This window comes from Carcharodon carcharias, chromosome 16 (genome assembly GCF_017639515.1).
Source record: "Carcharodon carcharias isolate sCarCar2 chromosome 16, sCarCar2.pri, whole genome shotgun sequence".
Taxonomy (NCBI): Eukaryota; Metazoa; Chordata; class Chondrichthyes; order Lamniformes; family Lamnidae; genus Carcharodon; species Carcharodon carcharias.
This window is the reverse complement of record NC_054482.1, coordinates 63,663,275-63,686,720: the sequence shown is the minus strand read 5'-3', so window position 1 is coordinate 63,686,720 and position 23,446 is coordinate 63,663,275. Positions and strand designations below refer to the sequence as shown.

Here is a 23,446-nt window from a genome sequence, read left to right as displayed (position 1 = left end):
TGCGGGAAGAAGATCAAACAAAATGCAGAGTGGTATCAAGTTGTGTAACCAGATCTAAGTCAAAGTAGGATTCTTGAGGAGTTTGATATCTAGATTTGGCTGTGCCTGGCAAGTTGATTTACAATGTTTTGGCTGGATCTTTAGACTCAGCTTGGTGTGGATCAGGCAATGGCCTGTCCTACAGTCAGTTCCTTGCATGGCAGCAGTTATTTTGACATCAGCCTTTTCCTTTTTCAGTTTAAGCTTAGGGAAGAGGATCAAAGTGAAGGCATAAAGATTATGGGTGAAGATTTGGTGACTGTGAGTAGTTTCAAGAACCTGGAGTCAGAGATAGAAGTATGGCTCTGAAGAAGAGTCACATGGACTTGAAACCTTAACTCTGTTTCTCTCTCCACAGATGCTGTCAGACCTGCTGAATTTTTCCAGCATTTTCTGCTTTTATTTATTGTAGAAGTATGGCAATTGAAATTAAGCAACAGGTTAGCTCTGGTTGGAATAACTGAAAGCAGTACAGTGGAGTGTTATGTGATAAAGAAATATAGCTGAAAGTCAAAAGAAGAATCCATAAGGCAGCTGTGAGACCGACCTTGTTACATGATGCAGAAACATCAAGAAGAGAGGACTAATAACTGGATACTAATGAGAAGCAGATGCTGAGATGAATGTGTGGAGTGATGAGAAAGGAAAGATCAGGAACCAGTAACTCAGGGGGTCAGTGAAGATTGTGGGAGTATTGAAGAAAGTATCTGAGAAGAAATCAAAATACTATGGTTGCTGAGAGACACAGGAAATGTGGTGAGGTGAGTGGTGGTGATGGGACTGCCAAGAAGAAGGAGAAGAGGAAAGCCTAAGACCAATTGGAAAGATGTGGTGGCGAGAGACTTAAACGCAGCAGGATTGGAAGAATAGGTGACTGACAAGAGGAGATAGTGAAGGTTGATCAACCAGCATTGTGGCGACCACAGATAAAATGGGAGAAAGAAGAGGCAGAGGAAGAAGAATATTATTAGTATTACTATTATTATTATTACTAATATTGTTATAATTATTATTATTATTATTCTGTGAGAGATAGAAGTCGGCCAATTGAGAATGTTCAGTTACATGCAGGTATTTTGTTGGATCTCGAGGAAACAATCTTGCTTCTCCTGGCCACGAAACAATGAAATAAAAGCATTTATGTCATTGGTCTGGTCCTTCTCACCATCTTTTTGCTGTCTGGGAATCCTGGCCTCCAAAAGTTTAAAATAAAAATACAGCTTCCTTAAAGCATTTTAGTGACTGATCTAGCTCCTAAGAATAACTTGGGTTGGAATGTTCCGCTCCTGTTGGCAGCAGGCGTCATGGCGGGCGTGAGCAGACAATATGGCAAGAAGGCCAAAATCGGCTTTACACTGTTGTGAGAACAGTTTGCGATTGTCCACTCTGCCCGTCACTGGTGGGCCATGTTTCCCACCATCCAACATCGGGAATTTAGTTTTAATGCATTTGCATCTCATCATTGTGGCCGCAAACCGGAACCATCCCCCCATCTCAAATTTACCGCACATGTCGGCATGACTTCAGAATGGCGTGCTTCACGACTGTCTTTAAAAGGTGTGCACCTGGAGAGCTGAACTTTGAGGGGAACTCAGAGGTGATTGCACACAACCTTGTGCAGCAGTCACAAGGATCACCCATAGGGTATCAAGGAAGAGGCGCCGTGCATTCCAGGGGGTCACGGGCAACTCGCTTTTTCCCGGCTGGATTTCAGTGCAGTCCCGGGGTAAGGGCTCCAGTGCGGGTGGGACCAGGAGGGAGGGGAGGACAAGGCAGCACAGACTGAAGGAAATACACAAGCATATGCTGGGTGGTGGGGGGTGAATGAGGGTAGAGGGTGAGTGCAGCCACGCTCTTGATAAAGCTTATCAAAAGTGAGCATTCTTCTACAGCTGAGTTCAGCAGCAGCTCCATTGACACGCTTGGAGTTGGGCCTCTGAAGCTTTTCCGCCTACTCAAGCAACGTAAAAGTATGAATATGCCACCAAATGCTCCAGAACCTTTAACCCCTCGGGCGCAGAGTGCAAATTAGTGTGCGTTTTAGGGAGCAATAGAACAAATGTATGACTGGGCAAGTTGTAGAATCCCCATGCGAAAGGTAGCCATGGCACAGTCATTGGTGGAGGTGCTCACAGCCCCTTGCAATGCCTTTATTAAGGCTTGGACCTTAATGGTCCTTCATGGTTCAAGCTAACAGCGCAGCCTTGCAGTACGGGTTATGAGAGTCTGCACCTGAGTTTAGAGCCCAGCATGTAGCTCAATGGCTGAAGCTGCCCCCAATCGGTCAAGTGGACTGGGGTGGAGGTGTGGCCAAGTGGTGGCCAGCACTCTCCAGAATGTTTGAAGGAGCCTTGAGACTTAACCAAGAGAGGTCCTTAGGATACATATGCTAACCCTTGCATCTCTCTCTTTAATCCTACAGCAGGTGAACATCAGGATGATGGAGTCTAATGATCCAATAGTATGCCTCATAGTTTACAGGGAGCAGAGAAGAAGGAGAAGAGAATGACAGAGGCACCTGGCTCACCAATGGAAGGAGCGCCATCCTAAAGATGAAGAGGTAACAGGGCCTACTGTGCATGCAGCTGAAGATCCACAGAGAGCTGTCACACATAGGCGCCTCGCTAGACTCAGGGTCCATGGATGGCATCTGTCATTCCTGCAGATGACTGAGTGACTGAGAACCAGTGTCACTGAAGACTGCACACGTCCAGGTTGCTGGTCGGTCACATATGTCACCTGCTGCAGGTTTTGATGCTATGGGGACATGGAGCACATCCACTGCCAGTGGCCGTGAAAGTGACCGCGGTGCTCAGTTTTTATGCCAGTGTCTCCTTCCAGGGCTTCACAGATGACCTGTGCGGGATTTCATAAGCCTCCATCCACAAATATATCCAGGAGATCATGGACACTACCTTGACAACGGCAAAAACTTTGTGCATTTCAACTGGGATCAGGCAAACCAGGAAGCTGAGGAGAGCTGGGATTTGCAGCAATCTCTGGCTTTCCACAGGTGCAGGATGCCATCGACTGCACTCACATGGCGCCTAGATCTCCGTGGCAACAAGCAGTCAACTATGATAATCACACAAGGGCTTCCACTTGCTTAATGTTCAGCTGGTCTGCGACCATCACAAATGCATCTCGCAGGTCTGCACATGATCCCCAGGGAATGCCACGACTTCTGCATCCTTAGGTCTCTGATCCCTGACATCTTCCTGGGTCCAGAGAGGCTGCAGGGTTGACTCCTTGGGGACAAGGGCTACCCACAGAGGATGTGGCTGATGATGCCCGTGCGGCAGCCTCAGACTGCAGGCAAGAGACGGTACAATAAGGGTCATGCTGCAAACCAGACTTCGGTGAAGTAAATGATAGGCATTTTGAAAATGAGGTTCCGGTGCCTCGACAGGTCCAGTAGAGCACTGCAATTACAGTCCGCAGAGGGTGTCACAGATCATTGTAGCTTGCTGCGTGCTACACAACCTGGAACTTCAAAGGGGGGATGACCTGGCTGAGGAGGAGGTGGCAGAGTTGCACGTCTCCTGCGATGAGGAGGACATCGAATGAGATGAGGGTGATGAAGTCCTTGAAGGTAAGGGATATCAGTGATGAGGCCATCAAACTAGCCAGATGAGATAGGCATGCTTGTGAGACCTTAATAGTCACAATATTCATGGAGGATGATGATGGGATGCAGTGAGGACAGTCCTGACATTCTCACCTTGCATCTGTGAACATTTGACTCCTCTGTGGCTAAAGATAGCACACATACCCTCAGTGCTCAGGCTCATGTCATGGAGACACAATGGAAGTCCTAATGGTCGCAAGATTCCAGGATGATGACGATGACATACAGTGAAGACACTCCACAGATCTTCACACAGCCTCTGTGAATGTTTGACTTGTGCCTGATGAGGGCAACTCACTTGCACTCTGTGATCAGAGTCATATCGTGGAGACGCAGTCCTTTGATCCTTTGGCAGCCTTCAGCACCTGTCCCCTTCAGGACCACACCATCATCAGACACGCACCTGTCCCCTTCAGGACCACACCATCACCGCACATGCACCTATCCCCTTCATGACCACACCATCACCAGACACAGGTGCTGAAGAGATGTGGCGGGGGGGGGGCCAGCCCCAGCTCAAAAGTGCTGAGAGCACACAGAGGGAATGATGGAACTCTGTGATGCCTGTCCACGACATTCTGGCAGCAATGACAAGAACCATCGAGGTGTAGTCATCACTAATGTGTCCAGTGAATGTGAAGCCAGATGATTGCTTTGGTCTGAAGGTTACACACTGCACAAGGAAGAGGCCCTGGACTGAGGCGCTTACCTTTATCTTGTGTAGGAACCAAGGTTTTTCATCTGAATGACACAAGCACTGCTCATCATAACAAGAAACCATAGACAAGGAAACATTCTTGGGAGTTTATTTACAATAGTGAAGACTATGTACAAGAGATTAACACCTGTGCCCACACGGTGCAACTACATCTTCTTAACCTTCCTAACCCAGCCTCTATATCTTGGTGCTCCCTCACAGTGGAGGTGGAGGCAGCCTGTTGACTGCTATGCTCTGTTGGCTGCGATGAGTTTGGCAGGAATCTTCTGGAGACCCCTGTAGGGCCCAGGCCTGCTTTGGGTATCTTGCTGTGGGCCAGGTGCACCCTTCACGACCTTTGGAGCTGAAGATGATAGGGTCACAGGAAGAGGGGATTTGGGTCAGCCGGACATTCCCGGAATCACCTGGGTGGATGGTCCTGAGGTGTCAAGCTGCTGGTCCTCCTCCCTATGGGTGCTCGATAGCTCCTGGCTGACTCCTTGAGGAGAAGGGCAAGCTGGAGTGAGATTTAGCTGCCCTGCACCCCTCTCATGTTGACAATGTTGGAGGCCAACTATGGCATCAGCAATGGAGTTCAGCCTGCACATCAGTGCAGGACTGATGTCCTGGATCAAGGTCTCTCTGGCAGCCGCCATCCTACCAGTGTTGACCTCGGTGTATGGGAAGGTGGCACTATCACCTCAGACTGAAGACGCACACACTCCTCCATCGTCCCTTGCAATCTGAGAAGTGCACCAGATATCCCTTTCTGATGTTCCCATGATTGTATTTGCAGTTCCAACCACTGACAACAAGTCCAGATGCTCATCACCTAACTCAACTCAGATTTCTTGCCTCCAGCAGTCCTCCGAGTACTGGTGACCAAAGATGTCCATGCCTTCCCCTGCTGTGGAACAGATTGTGTGTTGTGCTCACCAGATGGTCTACATCTAGGTCCCACCAAGGTGTGTGTCTCTGCGCTGGTGGAGAATGTGGACGAGGGCAAAGACGAGTCTTCAAAATTGTTGCCCTCAGGGTCCTAATCCGAGGTGCTCTCGGTGCTGTGGTTGGTGTCAAGGTTGCCTAAGGGTGACGTGTCAGATGGGTCTAGCACAGAAAGTGGAGATTATTAGTGCTTGGCAGCCACATTACACACGGAACAGTGGACTCAGAGTAGCATTGACAGAGGGATGATGTTATGCAGGATCTTCACATGGATGCTTGCCGCTGACCTCACCGTCACCTCAGGCGCGATGTCTCTTCAGCCAGCTCCAATGCACGACTCTCGAACGGAGTGAGGACCTTGATGCCCAGCACCCCACCCCCGGTCTGGGACCTCTCCCATTGATTGTGCACAATGTTGTCCTGTATAAAGACTGATGGAGAGATTGTGAGCAAGGCACATGCCTGGCCAAATGAGGGGGAGGCCAGGCTGAGTGAAGCCATGGATGGGATGAGGATGCAATCTCCAGAGGAGATGAGGTCAGATGGAGATGTGAGGATGTGTGTGAGAGAGTGACTGGTGATCCCTCTTGAACTGGCAGTGAGTGGGATGCCAGTGAATGTGTGATGGGCTTGTGAGTGTGTGAGTTGAAAGTGATGAGATGGCTGACTTACCCTAGTGGCACAGATGAGATCATTCATCCTTTCTCTACACTGGAAGGCTGACCCCTTGTGTGTAGCATTGGCACTGACCACCTCTGTCACCACCTACCAAGACCGATCAGCCTCCTGCAGTCAGAGCGGGGGTAGAGGACATCATGGTAGGCGTCCATGGTGTCCAAAAGGCGTCCCAGGGATATGTCACTTGAATTGGGGGGCTGCACTCTTCTTGGCTTTTGGGGCCATGTCTTCACTGGAGCAGTCCTGGGTAGCAAGCATTGAGAAGTGTGCATGTGGCTGCAGTTAAAATATGGCACCCGGAGTGAGGAAGCGACAAGGTAACGGCGTAGCGGACCAACCGGAGGCTGGCCCCCAGAGATTCAGTGTGTTTCCCATGACTACATAATTTATTAGGTGGGAAGGGAATGATATGGCATGAATAATCCGCCATTGCAACCAGCGCATAAAATGTCTTTTTTCACACCTGCTACTGCACTTTGCGCAAATCTATGACAATTCTGTCTTTGGTTTCCATTCCCTTACCCATTTTTATTGAAACCAGCTGGTTTTCCCAGTTGGGTCACTATCACACTGTTGGGTTCAATTCCTTGCTGGGAATCCGGAAGTGGCCATAAAAGGAAGTCGGTCACAATCTTCCCAGAGGCTGTCAATTAAGAAGCCGCCTCCAGGAGCCCCATCCAATTAAGGAGAGCAGGTGGACCATGAAAGCAGAAGGCCCAATAGGAGGGCCTGTAGGATTGTCCAGCCAGTAACCTCACCAGGAGAGGTGGGCACTGCCAAGGCATGTAGGAGACCATGAGGGCACTTCAAAATGCTGGTGCTTTCTGCAGCATTGGAAAAAATTATAAATTGCGCATAGCTACAGTTATCAGGCCATCATTGTGGATGGGGAGCCCATTCACAGGATTGTTTGCTGCTGTGGCCATGCTGTTGCAGCCCAGTGGGCTCATGAAAGCATCAAGAAGACAAGGAAGATAACAATTGTGCCATTATCATTTCTCCAATTGGCCCATTAAGGGGCAGAACTGGCTAGCTGCCATTATTGTACATAACAGTAGCTCGCTCAGAGTTAAATATTTCTTAATTGCAGATTTTTAAAGATCTGTATCTTCTGGAAACAAGTATCCTTGAAATTTAGAGGTACATTCAGCAAACCAATGTGGAGCTACCTTCTAAGGGAGCATGGTTTGAAGATAGAGTTTTGGCATTATATGGCTGATTCTCTAACCACACTCACTCAAAATGAAGCTACCCACCAGCTGACTTGCCCCATAATGACCTCTATCAAACTGCAGCACAATCATTTTGTTGCAGAAAGTTTCCCAATTAGTTAATATGCAATATAACTGTGTTAATTTTTAAAGTGGATTGGTTGCAATGTGCCAAAAGTAATTATGAAATTCATACTTTTTTGAAATGTAATGATGTAAAGACAAGTCGGTAGTTTTAAATGACCTTCAGGAGTTGTATGTTTTATCCCTGCACAAATAAGAAAATCAATCAATCAAAGAGGAGCGCACACACATTACAAAACAGATAACTTATTATTCTGAAAGCTTAACCGTCAGTTGCTGTGAACACTGTTTGGAATATGGTGAAAACATACAAGATCATGCTTCAATCAGTGAATTATATAATGCTTTATGTTGCATTAGGCATTATACAGCCAAGTGGTTACTGGTAAGTTTCTCTGACCAAAAGTTTAGTTGTTCAAAATTTTAGATGACTGGTAGGGAGCAATGCAATTGGATTCAAGATCCTTAGGCTAGAAAAGGGGGAGGGAGTTAAAAACAAAACAACCAGGGAAATGTATGTGAAGCACAGGCTGTAAAAGGAACGAGCCCCAGCTAATATTGCTCGGTTTCAGAATCCCTTCAGACCTAAACTGATGTCCTAGGGGGAATACTTGCTAGAGTGTTTGGGGAGGGTTTAAACTAAAGTGGCAGAGGGATGGGAACCTATGCAAGGAGTCAAAGGAGGGGGAAATCAAGGACAAGAACAAAAGACAGAAAGGGGAATAAGAAAAGTGATAGGCAGAGAAATCAAGGGTAAGAATCAAATAGGGCCTCAGTGAAAAATAGTGGGAACGGGACAAGTAATGTTAAAAAGACAAGCCTTAAGGCTTTGTGCCTTAACGCGAGGAGCATTCACAATAAAGTGGATGAATTAACCGCGCAAATAGATGTAAACAGGTATTATATAGTCGGGATTACAGAGGCATGGCTGCAGTGTGACCAGGGACGGGAACTGAACATCCAGGGGTATTCAGTAATTAGGAAAGACAGACAAAAAGGAAAAGACAATGGAATTGCATTGCTGGTTAAAGAGGAAATTAATGCAATAGTGAGGAAAGATATTAGCTCCGATGATGTGGAACCTGCATGGGTAGAGCTGAGAAACACTAAGGGGCAAAAACGTTAGTGGGGGTTACAAACTGTAATGGTGATGTTGGGAATGGCATTAAACAGGAAATTAGAGACACATGCAATAAAGGAATATCTGTAATTATGGGTGACTTTAATGTGCATATAGATTGGGCAAATCAAATTAGAAACAATACTGTAGAGGAGGAATTCCTGGAGTGTATATGGGATGGTTTTCTGGACCAATACGTTGAGGAACCAATTAGAAAACAGGCCATCCTAGACTGGCTATTGTGTAATGAGAAAGGAATAATTGGCAATCTAGTTGTGCAAGGCCCCCTGGGGATGAACGACCATAATATGATAGAATTCTTCATCAAGGTGGAGAGTGACGTAGTTGATTCTGAGACTAGGGTCCTGAATCTTAATAAAGGAATCTATGATAGTATGAGACGCGAATTAACTATGGTGGATTGGGAAACGTTACTTAAAGGGGTGACATTGGATAGGCATTGGCAAACGTTCAAAGGGCGCATGGGTGAACTGCAACAATTGTTTATTCCTGTCTGGCGCAAAAGTAAAACAGGAAAGGTGGCCAAACCATGGCTTACAAGGGAAATTAGAGATAGTATTAGATCCAAGGAAAAGGCTTACAAATAGGCCAGAAAAAACAACAGACCTGAGGATTGGGAGCACTTTAGAATTCAGCAAAGGAGGACCAAGGGATTGATTAAGAGGGGGAAAATAGAATACGAGAGTAAGCTTGCAGGGAACATAAAAACTGATTGTAAAAGTTTCTATAGGTATGTGAAGAGAAAAAGATCGGTGAAGACAAATGTAGGTCCTTTGAATTCTGAAACAGGGAAATTTATAATGGGGAGCAAAGAAATGGCTGACCAACTAAATACATACTTTGGTTTTGTCTTCACAAAGGAGGACACAAATAACATACCAGAAATGTTGGGGAACACAGGATTTAGTGAGAGGGAGGAACTGAAAGAAATCAGCATTAGTAGGGAAATGGCGTTGGAGAAATTGATGGGATTGAAGGCCGATAAATCCCCAGGGCCTGATTATCTACATCCCAGAGTACTTAAGGAAGTGACCGTAGAAATAATGGATGCATTGGTGGTCATCTTCCAAGATTCTATAGACTCTGGAACAGTTCCTACAGATTGGAGGTAGCAAATGTAACCCCACCATTTAAAAAGGGAGATAGAGAGAAAACAGGGGATTATAGACCAGTCAGCCTGAAATCAGTAGTGGGGAAAATTTTAGAGTCCATTATAAAAGATTTAATATCTGAGCACTTGGAAAACAGTGGCAGAATCGGACAGAGTCGGCATGGATTTACGAAAGGGAAATCATGCTTGACAAATCTACTGGAATTTTCGAGAATGTAACTAGTAGAGTTGATGAGGGGGTGCCAGTGGATGAGGTTTATTTGGACTTTCAGAAGGCTTTCAACAAAGTCCTACATAAGCATGTAAAATTAAAGTGCATGGGATTGGGAGTAGTGTATTGAGATGGATAGAAAACTAGTTGGCAGATGGGAAACAAACAGTAGGAATAAATGGGTCCTTTTCCGAATGGCAGGCAGTGACTAGTGGGGTACCGCAGGGATCAGTGCTCGACCCCAGCTATTCACAATATATATTAATGATTTAGATGAAGGAGCTAAATGTAATATCTCCAAATTTGTAGATGACACAATGCTGGGTGGGAGGGTGAGCTGTGAGGAGGATGCAGAGATGCTTCAGGGTGATTTGGACAAGCTGAGTGAGTGGGCAAATTCATGGCAGATGCAATATAATGTGGATAAATGTGAAGTTATCCACTTTGGTAGCAAAATCAGGAAGGCATATTATTATCTGAATGGTTATAAATTGAGAGAGGGGAATGTCCTCGTACACCAGTCGCTGAAGGTAAGCATGCAGGTGCAGCAAGTGGTAAAGAAGGCAAATGGTATGTTGGCCTTCATAGCGAGAGGATTCAAGTACAGGAGCAGGGATGTCTTGCTGCAATTATATATGGCCTTCATGAGACCACACTTGGAATATTGTGTGCAGTTTTGGTCTCCTTACCTGAGGAAGGATATTCTTGCTATAGAAGAAGTGCAATGAAGGTTTACCAGACTGATTCCTGGAATGGTGAGACTGACACATGACGAGAGACTGAGTCGGTTAGAATTATATTCGCTGGAGTTCAGAAGAATGATGGGGGATCTCATAGAAATCTATAAAATTCCAACAGGACTAGACAGGCTAGATGCAGGAAGGATGTTCCCGATGGTGTGGGAGTCCGGAACCAGGGATCATAGTCTGAGGATACGGGGTAGATCATTTAGGACATAAAAAAGGGAGAAATTTCTCCACCCAAAGAGTGGTGAGCCTGTGGAATTCGCTATCACGGAAAGTAGTTGAGGCCAAAACATTGTATGTTTTCAAGAAGGAGTTAGATATGGGGTGAAAGGGATCAAAGGGTATGGGGAGAAAGCAGGAGCAGGCTGTTGAGTTGGATGATCAGGCATGATCATAATGAAAGGCGGAGCAGGCTTGAATGGACAAATGGCCTACTCCTGCTCCTAGTTTCTATGTTTCTATGTTTCTCGGTCATCACTGCCAAACATCAGACGTGGAGAATGGGTACTTGGCCAAGGTACTGGAAGATGGACTGTACATATGGGAACTGCTCTCTAGCATGAGTCTGTTCCTTCAGCAGAACAGAGGAGAAAATGTGACATGGTGAAAATTTGTCTGGTTGTTGTTAAGAATTTAGGGGTAATCCTCTGAAACTGGGTGCACTTCTAACAGTGTCTTTTTAGTTAGTTTTAAAACAAATTGTCATTTTTGAAATACATTGTAATGCATTTAAACTCAGAGTGTTCAGCAATTTCTCCTGAAAAATGATATTTTTCAATTTATTTCACATGCTATATAACACAATCTTTTTGCTGTCAGTTTATTTTCTTGGAGCTGTATGGCGCTTGCTCGTAATTCCTCTACCAATATCAACATCAATGTTTAACTAACTTTGTTGAATTAGAAACAAGGAATTTGATACATACACATTAAAAATTTGTTGCTCACATTGCATAGCAGAATCTCAACTCTCTTCTGTAAATAATTTGAATACAAAGCAACTTAAAGACATATCTTTGAAAAAAGGAGTTTGTTCATGATCTGTTGACAATTTATCATTTCCAGATGAAAATAAAAACTCTGAATGTTATCAATCTGAAAGAAAAGCAGAAAACGTTAGAAATGCGCTGCAAGACAATTGATATCAACTTTGACAGCAGGTCCTGTCCAAAATGTTAACCTTGCTTTCTATTCCAAGTACTGGTTGTTACAAGCTTAGAGCCTTGCCTTAGATGTATTCTCAGCAGCAACAGTGGTAGTTACTCCTGTAAGCAGTCCCAATGTTTTACATTTTGGACAATGCCCTTTTTGCCTAATATCTAGCTATGCAATAAGATAGCCCAACAAGTTAGAATAGTACCCCCTTGTAATCCACTGGTGAGGTTTATTATTTGCTTAATGAGCTTATTCTTTACAGTCTACAGAGGATCAACTTCAAAGCTTAGCGCTTTTCAAGCATTATCTCCATGCTATTCTTTTTAAAACTTGTGCAAATGTATTTGGCTGTAAGAACCTAGTATTGTAACATGGTCAAGAAAATTCAAAACATCAAACAGCATGGACAAATAAACGCCCAATCCTATCACACCTGCATAACTGCAATATCCCAGCCAAATTCTGGACATGACATTTGGCATTTCTCGTGTAAAGATTTACCTGTGCTCAGAAGTCCATAAATGGCCAACACTGTGCTCAGCAGATTGAAAGTTATCTTAAAATTTGACACTTATCATTGAGTGGCAAATAACTTCATAGCCTGTACAGCCACATCTACCTCATCTCTTCAAGCTGAATAATTATTTATCAATAAGTATTGTCTGGGTCCTTTCTCTCTCATTTTCATTCTATCAGTATGCTTCAGGCATTCAATGATCAGTGCTGAGAATAGAAAAATAGAACTTGCATTTAAATAGCACCATTTGCATCCTCAGAACATACTAAAATATTTTACATTCAATAAACTGAAATTACTGTTATGGAAAATGCACCATTTTAGAAAAATTTAGCGAATTTAATTGTTTCTCCAGAAGGATGATATATATTGACAGATTTGATCCTGCCACTCATTCCCATTTGCTTGTGCTTTTAACAGAGGTCACTGGATAGAAAGTTGAATATTTTGATTTTGGAAAAAATTGATATAAAACTTCAATCTTTGACAGTTTTGGAAAAGCAAAATACTGTGGATGCTGGAAATCTGAAATTAAAACTGAAAATGTTGGAAACACTCAGGTTAGCCAGCATCTGTGGGGAGAGAAACAGTTAACATTTCAGGTCAATGACCTTCCTGTTTCTTCCTCCACTGCCTGACTTGCTGAGTATTTCCAACATTTTCTTCCTCTTTTACTAAACTGCTGAGCACCCAACTTCCCTTCCTGGCCCTCATTTTAGCTGGTAGTGTTAATGGCTCTCTCTTTCTTCAGGTGTTGTGCATCTCTCCTTTAAATCTGCTATCATCATCCTCTCCTCAAAAAAATGACCAACCCTTGACTCCACAGTCCTTGTAAACTACCATCCAATTTCCAACCTTGTTTCCCCTCCAAAGTTCTTCAATGTGTTGTTGCTTCCCAAAGCTGTTTCCATCTTTCCCAAAGCTCCATATTTGAATCCTTCCAAGTAGGTTCCTCACCCCACCCAGCAACAGCCAAAACAGCTCTCATCAAAGTCACATATAATATTCTGTGTGACTGTGACAAAGGTAGATTTTCCCTCCTCGTCCTTCTTGACATGTTTGCGATGTTTGACTCAATTAGCAGCACCATCCTTCTCTGCTGTCCAACTGGGTGAGGCAGCTCTACCTGATTCCATTCTTGTCTATCTAATCAGAGCCAGAGAATAACTTGCAATGGACTCTCTACCGTACCAGTACCTTTGGTATCCCCCAAAAATCTATCCTTGGCCCCCTTCTATTTCTCATCTGCGTGCCGCCCCTCAGTGACAATATCCAAAAGCATAGTTAATTTTTACATATAGGCTGATGACACCCAGCTACACTGCACCATCACCTCTCTCAGTTCTTCCACTTTTGCTAAGCTATCAGAATGCTTATCCAACATCCAGTTCTGAATGAGCAGAAATTTCCTCCTAGTAACTATTGGGTAGACTGAAAACATTGTTTTCTGAACCCACTCCAAACTCTGTTCCAGAGCTACTGACTCCACCCCTCTCCCTGGTGAAATCTGAGTTTGAGCTAATCTGTTTGCAACCTTGGTGTCATCTTTGATCCCAGAGCTTCTGGCCTCATATTTGCAGCAACACCAAATGAGCCTATTTCCACCTCTTTAACATTGCCTGACTTCACCCCTATCTCAGCTCATCTGAGCTGAAATCCTCATTCAGATCTTTGTTACCTCTGGACTTGACTATTTGAATGCATGCCAGGCTGGTCTCACTCATTCTACCCTCCATCAACTTGATGTCATCCTCAAGATTCCATAAACAACAACAACTTAAATTTATAGAGCACTGTTATGATAATAAAACGTCCCAAGGCATTTCATAGAAGCATTACAAAAGAAAATATGACACTGAGGTGAATGAGGAGATATTAGCTACATCAGATTATTAAAAGCTTGGTTAAACAGATAGGTTTTGAAGGAGGAAAGCGGGGTAGAGAAGCGGATAGATGTAGGGAAGCAATTACAGAGATTTGGGCCTAGGTAGCTGAAGATGCTGCCCATGTCTTAACTCACACCAAGTCCCATTCCGCTATCATCTCTATGTTCACTGACCTATACATTGTCTCCCGGTCATGCAAAGTCTTGATTTTAAAATTCTCATCCTTGTTTTCAGATCCCTCCATGGATTCACCCCTCTATGTCGCTGTCCCTGTCAACTCCTCCAGCCCACAATCCTCTGGGATAACTACACTCCTCTAATTCTGAACTCTTAACTATACCCTATTTTAATTGCTTCAACTTTGATTACTGCATGTTCAGCTGCCTAGGCCCCAATCTCTGTAATTGCCTTTCTACATCTATTCACTTCTCTACCCCACTTTCCTCCTTCAAGGCACTCCTTAAAACCTATCTCTTTAACCAAGCTTTTAATAATCTGATGTAGCTAATATCTCCTTATGCACCTCAGTGTCATATTTTCTTTTGTAATGTTTCTATGAAATGCCTTGGGACGTTTTATTATCATAACAGTGCTCTACAAATTTAAGTTGTTTTTGTTTATGGAGTCTTGTTAAAAGTACACAGCTCAACTATGTTTAGATCAGACGTCCCAGGAAAAGAGATTTTTTTGTCAAGATGATCTTCCAGATTTATTATAATCTCTATCTGATTTCAGCAAAGACACACTTGTGGAATTAAATGATCAATCAAACGTAGTAAATATTAATAAAGTGGGAGGACACTGGAAAAGATCGTTGGGGAATCCATCACAGCCAATTGATTGCATTCTTTCTTCTTGGTCCTCATGGAGCACTTGTGATCCTTGCCAGAACAAACATGTAAGTATGGTAATGAAAATCAGTATAAATAAGGGTCCATGCAATCTGACTCTCATGATCAGAAAGGAAGGAATATTATTCAGTAATAGTTTGACAGCTTCTGTACTCTGCCAAAAAATATTCTTGAAAAATAAAAGCATCCGGCCCTGGATATGGATATAAAAACAAAAAAACTGCGGATGCTGGATATGGATAGCCCATCATAGTTGTGAAAGCTCCTCCATAAACATCCATAAGCCATGCCTGAAACAAGCATTCAGCTCTTTACGTATGCACATCAGAGGATCTATTGTGGGTCTGATGTTCCCTTTACAAAATTGAATTGCTCATGACATGCTGTGATCAGGTTCTTCAGTCCTTAAGGTTACTGCTTCGGACTGGTATGGAAAAATAACGTCAAGTTGTTTTACTGAGCCTCAATTTACAGGCCTCAGTGTCAACTCAATGGAAAATGTGATGCAGTAGTGGTTTGTGGGATGTAACCATACAGGTCATGAAGGGTTGTGTTGAACTAGATGAACACAACTATAGTGGGGGAGACACTACAGTTGACCTTTGTATCCTCAAGCTTGGAAGAAATAAAATCATGAAAAGTGAGAAAAAGTTACATGTTCACTCTGTACTGTAATACACAGTTAGAAATTTTTCCTGCAATTTTACCAGCCTTTCAAGTTGATAACAAGACTGTCATTCAATCCTTTCTCCAATGGCATTGAAGAAAGCAAAAATTGAAACTAGTGATGCAGACTCAATGGAGCACCAATATGTTTACCCACTACACTTTAACTAGCCATGATTTATGATACTAACTCCTTTAAGTTCAGTGCTTGCCACCCCAATTTATATAGTACAGGTATGCAAGACTTGAAGTACCATCTCAGTTTGGTGGCGCATCATGCGACTCTTTTGACAGAGAAGAGGAACCCTGCCTAGCAGGTGCCTGCAGAACCAGGAGTTTGTGCGAGGGTTTCATATGTGCTGAAACAGGTAATAAATGTTTTCAGTAAAATATAACCCAACTATTATGGAAGAACTGAAACTTCATTTAACATTATAATGTTTATCAGCAAGCAGCTTCTGCAGAGCGCTGAATAAAATTAACCCTAATTTTTTTAACATGCTGAGTTAATCATGGATCACTAGTAATATTTGGGAGTATCCTTACTTGCTGGATTATACCCAATCTTTCTGTTTTCAATCTATGGCCAAAACATGGATGTCTTCTCATGTAAAGTGGGCAAACCAATGAAAATGAAACAATAATAAATCCTCTAAAGCAGACCGTAACCTGCAAGTAAGAATCGGATAGGTGCAAAGTAACAGTGGAAGGTAAAATTAGCTTATCACTCATTAAATTAACACAGATTTCAACACTGGTGAGTGAGAAATGCAAATTTAACAGACTAGGAGCTGCAAACCCTCCACAAGGATACAGAGAAAAGATTCAACATTTGTTCTCTAAAACCCTCTTTAATATTACAAATTTTTTCAGTTTAATTTTGGGAGGTGAATGACATTGCCAGGGCAATATTTATTGCCCATTGCTAGTTACGCTGTGAGCATTAAGAGCCAATCACGTAATGTGGGATTGGAGTCACATGTGTGTTAGGCTCGATAGGGGGTAACAGGTTCCCTTCCCTGGAGGACATTAGTGAATTGGTTCATTTGGGTTTTTATCACAATTGCGTGCAAGTTTCCAAATTTGATTTCATCAATTCTATCCTAGGTTAGAATAACTTATCTTGCCTTACAACCAAATCCTCTTAGTTCTTTCCCAGCAATTTTAGATTGATTAGATATATTCAATAACTGTACAAAAAAATCAATTTTTGCAAATGGACAAAATCATGAGTCCTCTGCAATAAGTTAGTTTTTAAATATTTATTGTAATAAAAATACTCAATTTGTTGGGCCAGACCTAAACAGAAGGGATTATTGTGGTGTCCCCTTTTTAAGGGGAGTCATTTGATTGAATCCTTGTGGGACCAAGTTAACTAAGACTCAAATTTCTATTGGCCTACTTAAAATAGGACCCTATATTATGTACTAACGTTATCCCCTCTGATGTACTGGCTAAACAGGATTGTGTCACTTGTAAGTTCAGTTTTATGTATAGGAGGATCTTTAAAATATTCTGGTTACCTAAATTTAGATAATGCCATAATTCTGCTTCTATACACAGTAAACCATGTATTTTAATCAGTCAGACTGAAAACAATAAGTTATGACTGAAATTATCTTGTAGTTTACACTGAAATACATGTTCTCCGGGTGTGTTTTAAGGTAGATGCATTCCTCGCAGACTCTGTTGTAATGAAGATGATGATTGTGGAGATCAGTCTGATGAGAAAGGATGCAGGAGAGTCAGTAACGCATGTTCCAGAAAGACCGAACAGTATTGGGCCGTGCAGCATATTGGAAGTGGGTATGTATCCTCTAGTAAGTCCAGATCTGACTGATACTTCAATACAACATTATAAATATGTGCACTATTGATTCTAGATCAGCAGTACTTACAATACAAACCACTAGGTATCCAAAAGGACAAGTGGCGCCTCAAATTAATGTCTCATCAAAAAGACAACAACTCCAACAGTGCAGCACTCCTTCAGTATTATATTGAGGTGAGATAAATGAGGAAGTAATATGAAGCCAAGCTTGGGTTTTAAATGGTTACAAATCTTAGAAGGAAAAATGATTGATGGTTTTAGGGCAATGCCTGCTTTGAAGTCCTTGGAAAGAATGGGTAGAACCCGCGACTGCGTGATGAATTATGATTCAACACAGTGGTAGATAATGCAGGAGAGAGGAAGAGAACCTAGGACAATATGTTTGGTGTATAGAATGAGGGAGGAAACAAGAGCAGAATATCAGTACAGTAAGGAAAAGTTCACTGGCAGTGTGTGTTGGTGAATTTAATTTGTGTTTAAATTAATCGTTTTCATATGTTTCCAGATATAACATTTTAACTGAGACTCTGGAAGGAACTGTTCTAGACAACAGATATTATGGAGGAAGCTGTGCACCATATTATATAAATAATGTAAGATTCAGAAAACCACACAATTTAGAATTCTACAGCCCTGAGGTAAATACACACTGTGAGGACAATCTATGATTTTCTTTTCAAATGTCAAAAAATTTTTAACTGCAGATTCTATATGTGCTTATTTTTTTAAAATACTTTGTTCAGATTGGTAAATAAAAACTTAGATTTACATATAATTTTTTAATGTAAGCAAAATGTCCCAAGGTGCTTCACACACCACCAAGCCACATAAAGAAATCTTTAAACTGGGTAGAATTAAGTTTTAAGAAGTGACTTTAAGAAGTAGAGAAAGGTTGGGAGGCAGAGAGGTTTATGGAGGGAATTCCAAAGCCTAGTCCCCAGGCAGCTGACATCGACACTAATAAAATGATGAAAATCAGAGATGAGCAAGAGACCAGAATTGGAGGAGCACTGAGATTTTGTAGAGTTGTAGACTAGAGGAGGTTTAAGTTATACGGAGGGGAGAGGTCATGGAAGGATTTGAAAACAAGGATAAGAATTTTAAAATTGAGGTATTACTTGACCCGGGAGTCAATGTAGGTCAGCGAACAGAGGGGTAATGGGTGAACAGAACTTAGTACAAGTTAGAATATGGACAATGTGATCCTTTGGGTACCTTGCATGTCAATTTTTAAACAATTTTTATTTCGCATCTGTATGCGGCGACATCATCCAAAAGCACAATGTTAGTTTTCACGTTTATGTTGATGAAACCCAGCCTTACCACACCATCAGCTCTCTTGACTCCTCCACCTTTGCTACCTATCAAACTGCTTATCTGACGTCCAGTGATGAGCAGAAATTTCTTCCAATTAAATACTGGGAAGACTAAAGCCATTGTTTTTGTTTCCTGCCCCAAATTCCATTCCCTCACTACTGGCTCCATTCCTCTCCCTAGTAACAATCTGAGATTAAGCTGGTCTGTTTGCCACCTTGGTGCCAACTTTGACCCCAAGATGAGCTTCCAACCATATATTTACACAATCACTAAGACTGGCTGTTGCCTATTCTACTTCTGTAACATTGCCTGATGTCACCCTTGACTCAGTTCATCTGCTGCTGAAACCCTCATTCATCTCTTTTTTACATCTATACTTGACTATTCCAATGCACTCCTGGCTGATCTCCCACATTCTATTTGCCATTAATGGAGGTCAACCAACACCCTGCTACCATGTCTGAAATTGCAACAAGTCCGGTTCACCTATCACCCCCCCCTACTTACTGACCTAAATTGACTCCTGGTCAAGTAATGTCTTGATTGTAAAATTCTCAACCTTGTTTTCAAATCCCTACATGGCCTCGCCCCTCCCTAACTCTATCATCTCCTCCAGCCCCACAACGCTTTGAAATATCTGCGGTCCTCTAATTTTGGCCTTTAGATCATTCCCAATTTTAATCGCCCCACCATTGTGCCTTCAGTTTCTAAAGCCCTAAGCTCTGGAATACCCTCCCTACACCTCTCCATCATGCTCTCCTTCTTTAAGACATTCCTTAAAATCTACCTCTTTAACCAAACTTTTGGTCACCTGACCTAGTTTTTCCTTATGTGGGTCAGTGTCATAGTTTACCCTGTGAATCACCTTGAGATGTTTTATTATGTTAAAGGCACAATATAAATATAAGTTGTAGTTGTTGTATTTATTCATTCATGGAATGTGGCTGTCTCTGTCTAGGCCAGCATTTATTGCCCATTTTTGAGAAGGTGACATTAAGCTGCTACAGCCCATGTGGTTTAAATATATGACCACATCCAATGCAGCTCCATGCACAAACACACTGGGCGGGATTTTCCGCACCCACCCGCCGCCGTGATCTTCTGGTCCCGCCGCAAGTCAATGGGCTCCCGGCTGGGGCGTCACCTCGCCCATGGCGGGTCCCACCCGCAACAGGGCCAGAAAATCCCGGCCACTGTCTCCATTGATGTAGCCAGCTATAAATCTACTTCAACATCTACCTACCTAATCTATGATTTTTGATCTTGAGGGCCAACCTCTTATGTGATACTGTACCAAAAGACCTGCTGAAGCCTAGATAGACTTTAATATGGAGTTACCTTTATCCATAAATTCTAATACCTCCCTAAAAAAATTAATTTAGTTAATCAGTTACGATCCTCCTCTCTGTAGTAATTATGGTTTTATTTAGTGTGCAATGTACCTTTAAGAATAATACTTGTTAAGAAAGATCACATGCCCTGTAGTAAACAATAGGTGAGTAGCGTGGGCTACCTCAGCAGACAGTGTAGAGTTAGAGTTGGAGATTATTGTCCAAAGTGAATCTGGATTTCAAGAAGGCGCTATAGATAACACTGGCAATGGAAAGCGCAGTAAGAGATTCAAAAGCAGTACAGGGTGCGCAAAATTGTGCCAGCATCCACATCAGCTGGAAGTGGCGTGAAAAAGCGAGACTCTGCCACGAAGCGGGAAACAGCCCCCACTAGCCGAAGAATAAAGAAAAATAACTTAGCAGTGAAATTGAAGAATAATTTTAATAGAGGTGGAAACAATCAGTCTTTTAGCAATTGGCAGTTTAAAAAATCGAATGCTACTATTGTCACAGAAACAGGCATATAATGAGGCAGTGCAGGAAAAGATCCAAACAGGCTTGTAAACAAAAGAAGAAGCTCAATGAAATCTACAATGTACAAGAACCTGAAACAACAAATTCAGACATTTACTCATTGTTTAATCTGAAACTTGGAAAGACAGAACCAATATTTGTTACAGTGAAAGTAAATGGCAAACCTGTTAGGATAGAAGCGAACACCGGAGCTTCCGTTACAGTAATTGGGGAACACACCTTCAGATATTTGAATAATGCTGAATATCAATTAAGTTTAGAAGAAACAGCCACCAAGCTAAAAACATATATGGGTGAAGACATTCAAGTAAAAGGCATAAGCAGAGTAACTATCCATTATGGAAGTCAATCGGCAAAGCTAGCAGTGTTGGAATTGGAGGATCAAGCCTTCTAGGGCAAAACTGGCTAAAGGAAATCAACCTTAATTGGCCACTGAGATTCCAAAACGAAGCCGGAAGCATTCCTGTTTTGAAAAAGGAGTGTGTAAGGACTCAACAACCTGAAGAAATGCAGGCTGTCTTAAGCCAAACCCTGGAAGAACAGCAGAAGAAACTTGAGGAGACCCTGCTTGATGACAGAGCTTGAGACAAGATGAGCAACCTTCGAAGGGAAAAAGTAAACCTGTTGAAAGACCTTCACACACTCAGGTCAAAGTGTGTACCCCTGGAAAAGTATGAAGAGAAACAAAGAATTCAGCACTTCTCTAAACAAACTGAAGAATGAGTTGGCAAAGAAGTCACAACAATGTTCAATTTTCCAGGAAGCAGCAAACAAATACAAAAAAGAGACAGAAGAGCTGAAGAATCAGCTAAATGAAGCCAAAGAAGCTTTGGAAGCAAAAGTCGCAGAATTTTCCAAGAAGCAGACAGATAATGAAATTTTGGGAGACACAACGACTGAGCTGAATCAGGGTGAGCTTGAATCTGAGAGAAGTCTGGCCAACAGTGAAGTCAAAAAGAAGGCCGAGGTTAAAGTCCGCGCTAGAGAAAAGAAAAGTGCATATTCCAAGCGAGGGAGGTAATCTATTTGGGTCACCGGGTAGATTCACAGGGTCTCCACCCAATTGAGGAGAAAATGAGAGCCATAAGAGAGGCACCTGTGCCAAAGAACGCCTCAGAACTCAAATCATTCCTAGGAATGATCAACTATTACGGGCGGTTCTCACCCGATTTGTCTATAGTGCTGGTCCCCTGCATTCACTACTCAAAAAGAACCAACATTGGTCCTGGGAGGCACTCCAGAAAGAAGCTTCCATAAAGGTGAAACAATTGTTACACCCGTCCAATCTATTAGTGCATTATGACCAGATGAAAGAATTGGTGCTGAAATGTGATGCATCTCCCTAAGGAGTGGGAGCAGTGCTCTCTCATCGGATGGTAGACAGCATGGAATGGCCAATAGATTACGTATCAAGAATGCTCACCACAGCAGAAAAGGATATACTCGCAGACAGAAAAAGGCCTGTCCATCATCTTTGGTGTCAAGAAATTTCACCAGTACGTACATGGCCTCCATTTTACAATCATTTCCGAGCACAAACCATTGCTCGGATTGTTTATTGAGGACAAGGCTATAGCCTCAGCAAGGATGCAACGCTGAGCTTTAGTTCTGGCAGCATAAGCATACACTTTTGTACATAGGCCTGGCAATCAAATTGCAAACGCCGATGCCCTTAGTCATTTGCCTTCATAAGAAAATGATGAGCACGTCCCAGTTCTACAGGAACTTGTTTTACTGTTAAATTTCTTAGATTCCTCACCGGTATGTGCTCAACAGATTAGAGATTGGACAAGTCAGGACCCAATCTTTTGTAGTGGAGTTCCCCAAGGGTCAGTATTGGGACCCTTGCTTTTCCTGATATATGTAAATGATCTAGGTCTAGGTATGCAGGGCACAATTTCAAAGAGTGCAGAAAACTCAAAACGTGGGAGAATTGTAAACTGTGAGGAGGACAGTGTAGAACTTCAAAAGGACATTGACACATTGATGGAGTGGGCGGATAGGTGGCAGATGAAGTTCAATATGGAGAAGTGTGAGGTGATACACTTTGGTGCAAAGAACATGGAAAGATAGTATAAAATAAAGGATACTATTCTGAAGGGTGTGCAGGAGCAGAGAGACCTGGGTGTATATATACATAAGTCATTAAATGTGGCAGCACAGGTAGAAGGAGCTGTTTCTAATTCATAGAGTATTCTAGGCTTCATTAATAGGTGCATAGAGTACAAGAGCAGGGAGGTTATGATGAACTTATATAAATTACTGGTTAGACCCCAGCTGGAGTATTATGTACAGTTCTCGGTGCCACACTATAGGAAGAATGTGAATGCATTAGAGAGAATGCAGAAGAGGTTACAAGAATAGCTCCAGGGATGAGACACTTCAGTTATGAGGAAAGATTGGAGAAGTTGGGACTGTTTTCCTTGAAGAGGAGAAGGCTAAGAGGAGGCTTGAAAGAAGTTCTTAAAATCATGAGGGGTCTGGACAGAGTAGATAGGGAGAAATTGTTCCCACTCGTAAATGGATCGATAACCAGTTTTAAAGTGTTTTGCAAAAGAAGCAAATGAGAGTCAAGAAAAAAAACTTGTTCACACAGTGAGTAGTTATGGTTTGGAATGCACTGCCTGCAAGTGTGGCCGAGGCAGGTTCAATTGAGGCATTCAAGAGGTCATTGGATGATTACTTAAATAGAAACAATGTGCAGGGTTACGGGGAAAAGGCAGTAAGTTAAAATGCTCAGACAGCCAGTGCAGACACAATAGGCTGAATGGCCTCCTTCTACACCCATGAACAGTCCCTCTTGTGCTCATGGTGCCTTAAACTTACGCATGTCTTAAACTTACGCGTGCAAGTGCTGCATCTTGTTG

At 42.7% G+C, this 23,446-nt stretch overlaps 1 protein-coding gene across 1 annotated transcript in view; it reads left to right on the top strand.

The window, feature by feature from the left end:
- Positions 1-23,446, top strand: part of dab1a (DAB adaptor protein 1a) — a 198,241-nt gene that overhangs the window by 149,230 nt on the left and 25,565 nt on the right. Inside the window, exons 14-18 of the mRNA XM_041207818.1 lie at positions 11,557-11,651; positions 14,785-14,947; positions 15,796-15,934; positions 17,231-17,372; positions 17,903-18,035. Of these exons, the coding sequence (XP_041063752.1) occupies positions 11,557-11,651; positions 14,785-14,947; positions 15,796-15,934; positions 17,231-17,372; positions 17,903-18,035 (672 nt within the window). The remainder of the gene's footprint in view (positions 1-11,556; positions 11,652-14,784; positions 14,948-15,795; positions 15,935-17,230; positions 17,373-17,902; positions 18,036-23,446) is intronic.